The sequence below is a fragment of the Tubulanus polymorphus genome, chromosome 4, assembly GCF_964204645.1.
Source record: "Tubulanus polymorphus chromosome 4, tnTubPoly1.2, whole genome shotgun sequence".
In the NCBI taxonomy this organism is placed as follows: domain Eukaryota; kingdom Metazoa; phylum Nemertea; class Palaeonemertea; order Tubulaniformes; family Tubulanidae; genus Tubulanus; species Tubulanus polymorphus.
In genome coordinates this window covers 11053283-11067988 of record NC_134028.1, presented here as the reverse complement: position 1 = coordinate 11067988, position 14706 = coordinate 11053283, and the positions used below count along the sequence as shown (strand labels likewise).

The following is a 14706-nucleotide window of genomic DNA, read 5'->3' as shown; positions in this document are numbered from 1 at the left end:
GCGTCCAGTAATGACCCCCTAAACGTAAAGAATGAACACGGACTCAATAGTTTCCTGCTTTAAAATGTTTATTGACAATATTTGATGATACAAAATATTATGAAATATAAAATAGAAAGAAAGGGCTGAAACCCTGGATCCACCTCCCCTCGGCCTCGTCATGTCATCTGGATTAGAGAAGTTATCTGGAGAGACTCCGGTTCGAGTTTTACTCAGAAATCATGATAAACACTTCGTCTTCTGGCAAGAATACAACAATTACAGAAGAAACAACACAACAGAATTACTCCTCCCATCACTATCGCACAGGCAATAGTCGTCACTGCTATTTTCCAATTTCTGGAAAAAAAAACAATTAAAAATTAAAAAATTTCCTTTTCTCAAATTCTTTATACAATATTAAACTGTACGGACTGCGATATAATAATGAAATAGAAACTGACGGCCAGCCAGCGTGACAGCAATCACGGTATATTCTACCACTGTGTTTATCAAACCATTTACAACATTTCTTTTTGAGAGGACAATACTGCGGTGAAGAAGGATACCCTAAAATGTAAATAAAACAAAACATTTAAAAGTCTTGTTTTAAACCAAGAGAATGAGATCTGTTTCGTCTTACATATGGAATATGATTCTTACACGGGCATTGATTTGCAAACATATTTCCCTTTTGGTTTGAACTGTTTACATCATCAGCAATGAATGGCACTAGTGTCCTCACCACCTCGCTACAACACTGAGGTTTTCCTTTAAAGTTTAAAAAGAAAATCAGTTAAAACATGAATTTCCCCAGTTTTTCCCCATCTGGACGTGTTTTATCATTTATAGACAGGTATTTTGTATTAGAAATGCATTGCTGAAAGATATCTAATGTAATATCATTGCTTTGTGACTAGAACAAGATTAATTAATATAATATATTAATTACTATGAATGCCAAGCGGTGCGAGCAGAAGCGAAAATTCAGGTGGAATTCGTTAGAAAAAACTTCATTTTATTCATTAATTCTATTATCGAACAGTTGGAGAAGTTTTCGAGACCATTTCGAGTTTATTAGAATAAGTCTGGAAAAGCTGATAGTGTGTCCATTCACCGTCGATGTAGTGGCGGCAGCACCGTACGGTAAAAGGGTTATATTACCACTATTCAGTTAGTGTTACCAACCACCGCTCTGAGTGAGGGCAGCACCGTACAGTAAAATCGCATATAGGCGACACCGGTATGCGAGGTAGCCGTCAACTCAGAATTAGTGGCAGCACCGTACGGTACAATGTAATATCGGAGTGAAATTTGTTTAACATCTGTATATTGTTTTTATTTCATATGTAATGGGATTGAAAATAAATTAAAAGAATAATAGGATCAGATCAAGCTAATTTGTATGTCGTCTGGCAATTAGTTTACCCGGTCTCCACAGTCAGTGAGGGCAGCACAATACGGTCTGTCTAGCCTAGGTATGCGAGGTTTCTAGACGCGCGTCTCAAAGATTATGTGGCACTTCCGCGGTTTTATTTCTTGCCGTTTTTACCGAATTTATTCGTTATAAATGCTGATTTCGGAGCGATTTAGATGTTTAAAGAAGAAATATGAACGATATTATCTAGAAGTTGAGTAAATAGATCGATTTCAGTGAATATTTTCGCCGAATTATTCAAAATAAATCCAAAATATCGCCTTGAAGTGACCAATTCAATTCAATCGTAAATAATTATGAGTTTATTAGCTTACCAGAAACTGTACAGCATTGAGTGTTTTGTGGCGGGTCAGAAGAGCGCGGACAACTCTTAATTCCTTCATCTACATACCGCTTACTACATAAAGCACTTTCAGCACCACCTATTATTTATTTATTGACTCAAATTATTAGTTAGTCAAACATCTGATAAATTGAAAAAAAGCAAACAAATATTTAAATCTTATTTCTTGTACATACCCACATTTATAACTGTAAATACAACAAGACAAATTATCAGTTTAATTCCAACTGGTGACATCTTTGAAAACCCCTGTAATTATAAACAAAGTTAATTCGGGTAAATTTGCTGCGATAGTGCACTAACTGAGACTGAGCTAGACTAGAATTCTTCTGACTGAATTATGACTTTAAACACAAATCAATAAGATCATCAACAATTGAATATTAATTTAATTTACAAAATGTGACTAGGAATTATTAGCATCATTGATTGTATTTGATACAGATACGAGCATTAATACATTGAGTAATTGTGTGCGTGGTTATAACTGAATTTCTTCTTGAGAAAAGAGATGTTTGTAGATGTCTGAAACCATGTGATAGTTACTAGAATTAATGGGGTTTTAGTTAATTGATCAATTTCTATCTAAAAATTGATTTAATATTTCATATCAGCTGTAAAAAAGACATCAACAGGTCAATTTGAAGGGGCTAAAAACATAAGATCCTGGATTTCTCTTGTTTTGCACTTCAATCCAAAAACTAATTTTCTTAGATTTTTGCAATTTTTGGCAAAAAAATCGAATCCCTTCGATTTGCTTGAAATTTTAGTCCTTACTATTTTCAGGGATGCGGATTGCAAATCTGCAATCAGATTTTAAATATCTCGAAAGATCTGGGGTCGAAGGCCTTTTGAAAATCTAGGGGGTCCCCCCAAAAAATTCGAATTTCTCATTTTTTGGGCCTCGGATCCACAAACTAACTTCATATTCGTGATCAGCACCCCAATAAACATGTCTCTAGTAAATTTGATTAAGATTGGGCAAAAAAAAAATTTTGACTTTGTACCCCATTTTTGGGGTGCATATTTTGGGCATTAAAACCCTTATTTGCCCATGAAGATGAATTCCGATTCAAAATCTGATTACAGATCCGGAATCTACACCACAGAATACATCTTCCTACAAAGTTTCGAAGGAATCAGAGAAAAAAAATTTTTCGCCCAAAAAAAACTCCTGGACTAACACCTTAGATTTTTGCCGTTTTTGGCCAAAAAATCGAATCTCTTCGATTTGCTTAAAATTTTAGTCCTTACTATTTTCAAGGGTGCTGATTCCAAATCTGCAATCAGATTTCGAATATCTCGAAAACTCTGGGGCCCAGGGCCTTTTGAAAATTTAGGGGGTACCCCTAAGAATTCGAATTTCTCATTTTTGGGGCCTCGGATCCGAAAATTTTTTCCAGATTTGTGATCAGCACCCCAGAATACATGTCTACACTAAATTTCATCGAAATCAGAGACAAAAATGTTTTGACCCCTGACCTCATTTTGGGGGGTACCCTAACACTTCCTTAGGCGCTTCAAAATCACCTTAAATATAAGCAGAATCCGTTTCACGTTATTTTTAAACATTGTTTTAACACACGTTTAAGATGAGAATTATTTACAGATTTTACCTGTGTCAGTCGTCACTAGTTGCAGGCTCTATACATACCAGTGGGATCTACATTAGTACCAGTGATGTGTTCAACTTCCTGATTGTTAACAATTCTATCAAATAATACTCTTTAGTCTATAACTAGGTCAACGCACAGAATATTATAGTCCTAGTATCAGTATGGAGTATCCCTAACCCTGTCTGTATCCTAGTACTTGGGTCTGCTGCTGTCCTGGAGCATTCCTCAAACAACCACTTTGGAGAAATTATACCTCAATTCTTTGTCTCATGTTTGTCACAACTATCCAGTATCCCGTCAATCTAACTTCAATCATCAGTAAAAACTATTGGAATTTTGATAAATTATCAACACATTTATTTTATAAATTTTCATTCATTTTCATTTACAAATAATAATAATTATAATAATAGGATAAATATCATTGACTCTAGTTGACTTATTTGTTCTGAATGTAAATTAAACTTCCCTTTTACCCTAATATTCATGGATAACCCTGAAAACCCTCTCCCAATTCTTTACTGATAAAACACTTCAATAAATCATTCTGTAAAATTAAACCCGTTGTTATTTTATGATAATTTGATCTAGATTTTCATATACGATTTCAGATTATTTTCGATGTAACGGGCATGGCTGATGGAGCCATCCATTCAGTTAAACAAACGCAGCTAGTGGAGCCATCCTCCTGGTATAACAGACAGCAGCAGTTCTCCATGTTTGCGGCTGATGGAGCAGTCCACCATGTTTGCGGCTGATGGAGCAGTCCACCATGTTTGCGGCTGATGGAGCAGTCCTCCTGATGTAATGAGATTCCTCTCATTCCATACAAATATTTAGTAGTGAATAAAATGTATTTAAATATTGCATCAAGTGTCGTTGATAGTTTTAATTCCAGGTGACGTCGTATCCGTTCAACACCGGAGGAGGATAGTTTTAATTCCAGGTGACGTCGTATCCGTTCCACGCCGGCGGCGGAGACAGAAATATACGTTTATTGTTGCGCATAAAACTAACGACTCCGCGGTAACCAGCTCGAGGTACACCAGACTGAAATATTTAAAACAAATTTTTATAATTATTACAGTTTAGAGCTGTATCGAGTTGAGACCTCAGCTGTATCGAGTTGACACCTCAGGGTCGAGTTGAGACCTCAGCTGTATCGAGTTGAGACCTCAGCTGTATCGAGTTGAGACCTCAGCTGTAAGGAGTAACTCCTTACAGCTGAGGTCTGAACTCAATTGAGAATCAGGGATGAATTAAAATTTACCTTTAAATCATCCATTAAACCGAGACGTTTGGCAGTATTTTTAAATTGAGTACGTTTAGTATATTCAACTCGAACTGTTTTAGCCGTTTCTGGAATATTATTCGCTATAACTGCATCGACTGTTAATAAACTAGAGCTGTAAACTTCATTGACGAATTGTGCATCATAAACATCCTGTTCAAAATAAACAATTGATCATCATTACAGTTAACTGTAAACCCTTCTAAATCTAAACCTTAATCTCCGACCTCACTGACCTTTTTGAGATAAGATAAATCCTTCTTCGTAAAAGGCACAAATTGTGTATTTAGTTTAATAAACTTTAAATGCTTTTCATAAAACTGTCCCCTGAAAATAAAACATCAATACATCATAAAACAGGAGAGTAGGCACTGGCAGGTGAGGACAGAGGAGACACTGGCAGGTGAGGAGATAGTAGACACTGGCGGGTGAGGAGAGAGGAGAAACTGGCGGGAGAGGAGGCACTGGCAGGTGAGGAGAGGAGACACTGGCAGGTGAGGAGAGAGGAGACACTGGCGGGTGAGGAGGAGAGGAGGCACTGGCAGGTGAGGAGAGAGGAGGCACTGGCAGGCTAGGAAAGAGGAGGCACTGGCAGGTGAGGAGACACTGGCTGGTGAAGAAGAAGACTCACTTGCTTGCACCTATTTTACCGAACGTTGTAGTTCGACTTATTTCAGGTCTAATACAAGCTCTTTCACGGCGCTGATCCGGGTGTCTCATCCAATCATCCCAAAACCTACAACAAATATATACATATCTATAAATCATACACTACAGCCTGGAGCCCCCTGGTGCCCAATAATGATTTCACTTACGTTTTTGGCCATTTCGGTTCCAATTCAGCCCATAATTGACGCTTCAACATCCAACCGAGACCCGGGAAAAAATCAGTTCTATACAACAACTCTGTAAAATAGAGAGATATCTAGCGTTAATCTAGACACGTTGTGTAAAATGAATGAACTGTCTACGTGGAATACAGACCTGCGTCTTTAGATACAAATCCACCCTTTCCGTTATCATTCCACGCTGATACGCACCACAGCGTGGGGTCTGTGTGCAATATCGGATATGTTGAAGCAAAATACTCGAAAAAATCTGGAGAAACGTCTAAATCATCTATAAATAAATCATACAGTAATTAATATTAATTAATAACTACTGAGAACTGACTGTGAGGACTGACTGTATAAGGTCTGTGAGTAACTGACTGTGAGGACTGACTGTATAAGGTCTGTGAGTAACTGACTGTGAGGACTGACTGTATAAGGACTGTGAGTAACTGACTGTGAGGACTGACTGACTTACCTTCCACTATAATCACAGCTGAATGATTAAACCGATGAAATATTTGGCTGATTGCCCATTTATAGTGACGAGATATCTTGTAATAGTCCTGAAATTTTCGTTGTTTCCACGGTAACGGTATCGAAGACAAATCTGGATGCTGAAAATAAAATATGAACCGTTATATTTTATGGGGGAGAGGGGAGTGGGGAGCTGACAGCAGCGGAGGGGAGTGGGGGGAGGGGTACTATACCTGTATATGAGTAACTTTATCTGCGAATGATTGTATAGCGTCAGCAGTCGGTCGATGTCCACAATCTTGTGAAACTATTATCGGAAATCGCTCAGCAGATGGACGGTATCTACAACAATAACACGCGCGTTACTATAGTTACACAAACAGAGCTGGTTACTATGACGATGATTGTTACTCACTTGATTAATTGTTCTAAATTGCGTTTAACGGTCAAACGATTGCAGGCTATAACCAGTACCGGTAGCGCCACCTTGTGTGGATCTAATTTAGAATCGTGTTCTAGTAGGCGTAATTGATCGGATGATAATCCCGGTAACGGATGATTGACAGCTCCTACTCCTATAGCTCCTCCTACTCCCGCTGCAGCTGCAGCTGCAGCTGAATTGTTCTTTTTATCTGAATTCACTATGAATGTAAAATGAGACACAAAAATTCACGATCATCGACATTTCAATCGTTAAATGAAAAACAAGTTTATTTCGGAGAAAGGACGGAAATTAATTTGAACAGTTTAACAACAAGCATCATGCAGGTGTGCAGGTGTGCAGATAATATAAGACAGGTGTTCAAACACTCTTTACATGCTGTATATAGCTAGTGACACTTACCTCTCGTAAATTTAAATACATTTTCTCGATATTTTTGTAATTTCGACAATAAATCTCGATTTTCAGCTACTTGCAATTTTAAGTCTGACTCTAATTTCTGAAGTCGCATTCGTAACAATTTACGAGTTTCAACGTCTTTAACCTGATTGGACGACGAGTCAATCTACGAAAAAAAGAATCAACTCTCGATGAAGAACGAAGTAGAACAGAACAAGCGTGGATACGAGTGGAACACGCAGAGTGGAACACGCAGAGTGGAACACGCAGAGTGGAACCCCCAGTGGGTCGCATGCACAGCTCAAAAACATGCTCAAACAAACTAAACAAAATTTGCAGCATCTCAATTCTGTCAACTGTGAAACAAACAACAATAATAGAAAACAAGTAAAACTCTGTTAAAGCTACACTAAGACTAGAGGCTGCTGCGGCGAGTGAGTGAGGCTGCTGCGGCGAGTGAGTTATCTCTTACGTAATAGTGCTGTATGTTGAATGAGACGAGATTCAATGAATAATCTTTGTCTTTGAAGATTCGTTAATAAAATCTCGTGTTCATCGAGTTGACGTTTTAATTTAGTTTGTAGAATTAACAGTTGTTTATTGAAATCTTTCAGTTTGCGTTGATGACTCGGAGGAGAACCCGGTGCAGCTCTACCCTAAATTAATATAGTTTATACAATCACTAAACATATACCAACCAATCCCTCTCCCCCTCCCCCTCCCTCCCTCTAATCATTGACAAGAAATCTAATTAACCAGACTGATTATCCTCCATGTGGGGGTTCAGGGGAGAGTTACACTCTCTCATAGGAGTCATTTTAATCATCATCATTTCAATAACTTAAAGCCAACATTTTATGTTACGAGATACAGTCAGATTCCGAGGGATTATTATATATATTTCTGAGGGATTATCCTATATATTTCTGAGGGATTATCTATCATATTTTCCAAAAGGATTATTCCATACATTTCTAAAGGATAATCCGGCATTTTCTAAGGGATTATCCTGTGTATTTCTAGGGTATAATCCAGCATATATCATAGGGATTATATTTCTAAGGAATTATCTATTATTTTTCTAAGGGATTATCCAGTATTTTCTAAAGATTGTCAAGTATTTCAAGATGATATTTTATCAAGAAAATGAAAAACCTACCATATCAGGAGGTCTCGACGTAATTATCACATAATACGACAACAGGTTCCATATCACAAACACCAAGAAGATTATCAATGGAATTTTACATCTTCGTAAATATAATTTCAATATTCTTGGCATTTCACGACATAAATAACAGTCATATCTCTGTCTGAAAAATAAAAACACATTTAGAATTATTTATTGTCGAAAACATAAAAATGTAGAGATAAATAAAAATGAAATCAGTTTAATGTGGACATCTGTTACAGAAGGTTCACGCGAGGAGCTGATACCTGTATCTCCACGAGCAACAGAATCGACACCAGCCCCTATCCGCTGCTGCCGCTGCTGTCTTTTCAACAGTTAGTTCCATAATGAAGTAATGTTTAAACTATAGACAGATGTTTATTGTAACCGGTCTCTGTCTGTCTGATATTAGTCTCAGTATGCCGCGCTAGTAATCAATAATACCAACATGTCACTGAGTAACTACATACTTCATAAAGTTGTAACGATATTAAATTCTGCTCCGTGCAATAAAAACTAATAATCCACATCACACAGATACAATATCACTTCATCACATCCGACTGTATACAGTAAAATATCCACTCAAAAAATCTTAATCTGAAAATATTCTGACTTGAAAAATGGGCCAGAGGGTTCTACAGTGACAGGGCAGGGCCTCAGGTAACAGTGATGGGGGCCCCAGGGTTCTACAGTGACAGGGCCTCGGGTAACAGTGATGGGGGCCCCAGGGTTCTACAGTGACAGGGCCTCGGGTAACAGTGATGGGGGCCCCAGGGATCTAATACAGTTACAATGTCTGCTGGCAATAATATATTGTCCTCCACACACACAATACACACTTTATCAAACTGCAAATTATTGATTTGTGAAGTTATTTATCCATTTGTACAGTCACCATTAATCAATAATCCAGCAGGAAGGGGGAGAGGGGGAGGGGATGAGAGGGGGTTCAGCTCAAATTTATTTGATTACAATATTTATTATACAATCAATCAGCCAGTAGCTTATTGTAGAAATAATGTTACTTCATCCCCCGAATATCATTATAAAATAGAATGGATCAGATTTACAATGAAAATCTATATAACACATGGTTGAGGATGTCGGTCACAGATTGGATGAGATTTCAATAAACATGTTTATCACCTGCGGCCGCACGGAGAGTGAGAGTGAGAGACTAGTCCGCTGCACCTGTCATATAGCTATATCCACTGTATAAAACTCATAATTCTAAATCTCGATCCGATTTCCATTAATTCAATAAATCAATACTAGCAACAGCTGTTTTCACTATTAATCAAATCAATACGAGAGAATAGACACTGTATAAAATACTCGATTCTAAACAGTTGTTACACAGACTACCCCATCGCACTTCATTTATCTAATTTTACAGCCTGATTTAGTTTGATTCGTGCATCAATCGCCACATCACATTCAGTCGAGTCGATAGTTTAGTCTCTGAGTGATATTTCTAACACGTTTCGGTTTTAAAAAATCGTAAAAAATCATTGATTTACCTAGAATTCGATCCTATCGATATGACAGTACAGAACAGAGTGTGACAAAACGCTCCACACTTCCTTCCACATCCTCATATTGAATATAAATATTTCGTAATATTTCATCCATTTTACGCGGTAAATCTTTCAAAGAAGTAAAGTCTGATAATTTCTAAATTCTATTTCGGTTCATAAACGTATTTTATCGGGATTTTTAACTATTAATACTGACAGATCGATAGCGGTTTTGCACTACACTGTTCAAGACGAAGATGGCAGCACCGTCTAAGACATTCGTAAGGCGGGCTGACGCCGGGTGATAAAATGTCAAAATAAGGGCCTGCGGGAATATTTGGGCTTATTAACTACCTGGGGAAGAAAATAAATACTTTTCATGAGATTTGAAAATGTCAAAGATTTTTTCCAAGTATCTGAATCCAAATAAACACAAACAAAGTGTTTGAAGGTTTGATGTTAGTGGGTCAGATAGGACTAGACAAACGCGGATCACATGCTGAAAAAATAATCATACCGAGGTTTCAGTCATGAGATCAACAGTGAGTGAACTCTTATCAGTCGACAACGTCACGAGTTACAAAAAAGATTCCACTTGATGTCGGTAGCTTAGAACAGACAAAAGGTACAATTCAATTCTCAGCTAAATAAATCACTATTTACACAAATATTAATGAAACATTTATATTTTTTAGATGAATTTGATGATTGTAGTATATCTAGTTAGCAGTACAGTTATTAGTGTCGCGTTTGGATTGTATCCGAATATTAAACTGTCACACGATGAAAATGAGCTCAACAATCAATGGAACCTCTTCAAGAAAACTTACAATAAAACTTATCATTCTGAAGCTGAGGAAAAACTAAGGTACAATTACTAAATTTACGATTTTTATGAAAAAAAATCCTTTTTTTAACCTGAAATACTTCAAATAAATGTGTAAAATTAATTGCAGGGCGCTGATATGGTTGAAGACAGTAAAAGAAGTGGAGACTCACAATATGAAAGCTGATTTGGGTGAATTCAGTTACTGGATGGGCATCAATCATCTGTCTGATTTAGTATGTATTCATGACACTAGGGGTCAATTTTTACAAATACGACTGTCTTATCTCCTGAATGGACTCCTAAATATTTCCTGAATGGACTCCTAAATATTGAGTCTGTCTACAAACACTGAATGAAGAAATTAAATTGAGTTAGACTTGTGTAAAATTTGTTCTTTTTTCTGTAATAAGTTTTATTTTGTTTAAATCAGACAATGGATGAAGTAAACAAATATTATAAAGGTTATGGTGGATTTAAGGGTTCTATAGAACCAAACCCTAACCACCGATACACGTACTCAGACAATGATATACCGAGTTCATTGGACTGGAGAACTAAAGGCTACGTGACACCTGTTAAAAATCAGGTACAACATCAAAACAACTTTAAAATCTAATCTATCATTCGTGACCCATGATTTTCTAGAACCATTGATTTATAATTCTCAGGGCTCTTGTGGTTCTTGTTGGGCGTTTTCTGCAATAGGAGCGTTAGAAGGACAACAGTTTAAAAGAACTGGGAAATTAGTGTCTCTTTCCGAACAAAACCTGGTTGATTGTTCATATGGCAGAGGTTAGTACCAGGTCTGCAATTAGCAAGTGAACATTTTGGGAAACGCTTCAAGCCATTTTGAGCTGACCGACGAAAATGATATTAAGATCACAATTAAAAACGAATGGCAAATGGATATTTTTTCAGGAAATGCTGGCTGTAATGGAGGTTGGCCGTATTATGGATATACGTACGCTAGACTGAGTCGTGGAGTTGATACAGAAACTTCTTATCCTTACACAGCACGAGTAAGTGTTGTAAATGTAATGGCATGTGAGAGGTTTACACTAAACTCCTCAACGGATCCAGATATTATGATTCCACTGACCACTACTGACTGGTACTAGGCCTACTCTTTTACTTGACTTTTGCCAGGCCCAGGTGCCGTGCGTGGTGGCACTTTCCCGATTTCTGACGAATCCGTAAGATGGTGTTTAGGGGTTCGTCTGCTGTATCTGGACGGACTGGATATGCTGAAAGTCTCATATTCACATCAAATCTAAACCGTTTTAACTCACCTCGTGATTCTCTTCTCTTAAAACCAGCTCAAATATCCGATAAAACACGATTAAAAACGATTTAAATCCTTAAATTGAACTTTGCGCCGGTTCCACCGCTTCAAAATTATCTCTGCGTCACCGAAAAAAATTACCGTACGGTGCTGCCACAAAGATAAGGTGGTAAAAGTGGAAACTAATTAGGCTCCACATTACGTAATGTCTCCGTAACCTGAACTCCGAAACCTGTCGACCGTATAGTGCTGCCAACAACTCGTGATGGCGGGTGAAGGAACTAAATGATGACGCAATGAACCGGCACTAGACCGGACGGTGCTGCCCTCATATAAAGTGGCAAATAGCAACACTACTTGCTTTCTAGTCTTTCCAACAACCGTTTAGTTAGGAATTTTCGCTTTTTTGCTTAATTAAAGCCCGCAGAGACGTCGAATCACTGCCAATCAACAGTATATTACTGGAAAATGTGTGATTAAGAGACTGATTGAGTTTGAGGTTTGACTTCTTTTAGATAACCGAGAAATTACGATCGAAGTGACCCGGCCTGCTCACCGCCACCACCACCACGGCACCAGTTTGCTGGTGCCACCAGCAAAATACCAAAACTTTAACCCGTCCCTGCATCGACATGTGTATGCAGATTAACTTATGAGTTTTATTTCATGTGAAAATGTGATGAAATCCTCTCGTAACAACTGGCCATTTACTGGGGCCAATCCAGGAATTAGCGACAAGGCCCTGGGTTGGTATCCCTGGAGCCAATTATGAAATGTTAAAACATTACAAATTGTAAATTTGTAGAATGATAAATGTAGATTTCGGAGTTCAACAATTGGATCAGTTGTTTATGGATTTGACAGCGTTCCGTCTGGTAGTGAATATGATTTGAAATATGCTACAGCTCAAAGTGGTCCGATGTCTGTTTGTATCGACGCGAATCATACAGAATTCCGTAATTACAGGTAACTCCCTCTATATGTGACAGTGGACATTACTGGTCACTCCAGGCTTTATCTTGTAAATGTTAACATTCCAGGAGCGGAGTTCTCGATATACCTACGTGTAAATCCGACCAATCAGATCACTGTGTTCTCGTCATTGGATACGGAACAGAAAACGGCAAGGATTATTGGCTCGTCAAAAATAGGTAGATTTCAAAATCAATCCTCTGAGAATCCAGTTATCAGTCCGAGAATCCAGACATTAGTGTGATAGTTAAATGTCATTATTTTCAGTTGGGGACCGAATTGGGGAAATAATGGATTCTTAAAAATGTCCAGGAACAAGAACAATCAGTGTGGCATAGCGACAGACGCTTCGTGGCCGTTAGTATAGAGTCAATAGAGGGCGCTTCAATCAACCGGACGCAGCGTGATGTCTCTATGTGAAAACAGATGGCGCTTCAATCAAACGAATAATTAACTGTGATACAATTAATTATTATGATAATAGATTTTATATTTTCTGTTAATTTTACACTCAATAAATAAATAATTATTCTTCGTCAGAAATTTAAATTGTCTTCTGTTTGATAATTACATATCGAGCAACGCCACCTAGTGAGAGTATTAAATGCATAATCGTCCGTTGGTATTAGAAGTCATTCTCTCCACTAGGTGTCACTACTAGCATGTTTCCAGTTTGCACCGTTGTGTTGTAACTGATCGGATTCAATCAACGTGAGCTGAACCTAAAAATACAATACGTGACACACGATTAACCTTCAACCCCGTCGTACATCATCCCGGGCCCTGTACATCATCCTGGGCACAAACCTGGTTTTATAGACTCAGTAGTTATCCCTAGGGGTAAATCCTCATTCTGAGTGACGACCATCATCGCAGTAACAATGAGAAACCATTGCCATTGAAATAACTGGTAGATATCTAAGCTAGGATTATTTTGCCCATGATAGTTCTGTTTAATACCAGTAGATGGCGTGATTGCCTCGAGTACTCTACATTGCCAAAAATATTCAAATTTTCCAATTCTTGTTGACAAAGATTTCCTCGGTGCCCCAGAGCCATGTTGTCGACTGTTTGGTATGAAATACAAACCTTTGCCATCGCAGGCTACAATCTTCACCTTGTCAACTGTACAAATCTCATTCACTTCTCGAAATTCGACATTTTGTAAAACGAACGTCCAAACGTTATCACAAAATCGATACGTATTCAATTTACCCTGAAGAAAATATATAAACAGAAATATCAACTAATTGGAGAAACTGTCACTATCAGGGGGAGGATCTGACACTGTCTGGAGCTGGAGGAGGATCTGTAACTGTGTGGAGGAGGATCTGTCACTGTGTGGAGGAGGATCTGTCTCTGTCTGGAGGAGGATCTGTTGTCAGTCTGGAGGAGGAGGAACTGTCCGAGCCCATAAGGAGCATCCATCAATTCCCTTTATTTACCTTAAAGTTGACTCTACTTTTGACGCGTGAAGCTAAAGCTGTATTTATCGCTTTATCAAACTGTAGCAAAACTTTTAAAGCCAATTGTGGCGTTATTTGTCCGCACTGAAAAAAAAAACAAAATACACCATCACCTGGCGACTCCTGGCAGAACATCGAGAAACTACAAACAGTGGATAAATTCATGGGTTTCACGTGAAAATCGCGCAATATTTATTAAAATCGTTCGTTTGAATGAAAAGAATGTAGTTTTTACCTGAATTAATTCATCGAGACTTTCCTGTAAAGTGTGACCTAAAGTCGTATTTCTGTAAATTTGATAACTCATTTTCACTTCTATTACTCTATTCTACTGCAGGTCTAAACGAGATCAATAAACTGATATTCGATTTATAACATTTCAATGATCCGACAATTAAATATACTTCTGTATATATTTATTTTTTAATGAATTATCAAGATCGTAAAAGAAATAATTTTTTTTATAAGTTCGATTTTAAGAAGAGTATTTCAAAATATTTTAAAATAGAGACCTGCAAAAAAATCAATTTAAATATCACTTTATTAGAACATTTTTAGTAAATCACTGTTTGATTGAAATATAATTATTTTTCAGTAAAACAATTTATTTTGAACACACCTTATTTTCAGTAGTCATATTTTTGATAGGTG

The 14706-nt window shown here is 37.5% G+C and overlaps 4 protein-coding genes across 5 annotated transcripts; 1 reads left to right on the top strand and 3 right to left on the bottom strand.

Moving 5' to 3' along the window:
• Window positions 1–58: 58 nt before the first annotated feature.
• Window positions 59–3492, bottom strand: LOC141904181 (uncharacterized). 2 transcript variants are annotated; one of them, XM_074792730.1, is made up of 6 exons: window positions 3377–3492; window positions 1937–2009; window positions 1732–1839; window positions 643–750; window positions 444–549; window positions 59–339 (listed from the first exon to the last, which is right to left on the bottom strand). In XM_074792730.1, the coding sequence occupies exons 2-6, from the start codon at window positions 1995–1997 to the stop codon at window positions 213–215; spliced, it is 510 nt and encodes a 169-aa protein (XP_074648831.1). In that variant the 5' UTR covers window positions 1998–2009; window positions 3377–3492; the 3' UTR covers window positions 59–212. The 2 variants fall into 2 exon arrangements, with proteins under 2 accessions (XP_074648831.1, XP_074648832.1); XM_074792731.1 differs by having other exon boundaries at window positions 3415–3450.
• A 253-nt stretch (window positions 3493–3745) lies between these two features.
• Window positions 3746–8573, bottom strand: LOC141904677 (alpha-1,3-mannosyl-glycoprotein 2-beta-N-acetylglucosaminyltransferase-like). The gene is made up of 12 exons (XM_074793307.1): window positions 8253–8573; window positions 7975–8128; window positions 6819–6981; window positions 6390–6615; window positions 6208–6316; window positions 5976–6114; window positions 5652–5786; window positions 5483–5573; window positions 5299–5403; window positions 4904–4994; window positions 4647–4820; window positions 3746–4426 (listed from the first exon to the last, which is right to left on the bottom strand). Exons 1-12 carry the CDS (start codon window positions 8330–8332, stop codon window positions 4313–4315), a joined length of 1581 nt encoding a protein of 526 aa, XP_074649408.1. The 5' UTR covers window positions 8333–8573; the 3' UTR covers window positions 3746–4312.
• A 1443-nt stretch (window positions 8574–10016) lies between these two features.
• On the top strand, window positions 10017–13138 carry LOC141904678 (digestive cysteine proteinase 1-like). Its single transcript, XM_074793308.1, has 9 exons — window positions 10017–10131; window positions 10202–10374; window positions 10463–10568; window positions 10766–10921; window positions 11004–11127; window positions 11254–11354; window positions 12423–12583; window positions 12658–12768; window positions 12857–13138. The coding sequence occupies exons 2-9, from the start codon at window positions 10202–10204 to the stop codon at window positions 12954–12956; spliced, it is 1032 nt and encodes a 343-aa protein (XP_074649409.1). The 5' UTR covers window positions 10017–10131; the 3' UTR covers window positions 12957–13138.
• LOC141904679 (transcription initiation factor IIA subunit 2-like) lies at window positions 13083–14400 on the bottom strand. Its single transcript, XM_074793309.1, has 4 exons — window positions 14291–14400; window positions 14035–14139; window positions 13679–13805; window positions 13083–13311 (listed from the first exon to the last, which is right to left on the bottom strand). Exons 1-4 carry the CDS (start codon window positions 14360–14362, stop codon window positions 13292–13294), a joined length of 324 nt encoding a protein of 107 aa, XP_074649410.1. The 5' UTR covers window positions 14363–14400; the 3' UTR covers window positions 13083–13291.
• Between the last annotated feature and the right edge of the window lie 306 nt (window positions 14401–14706).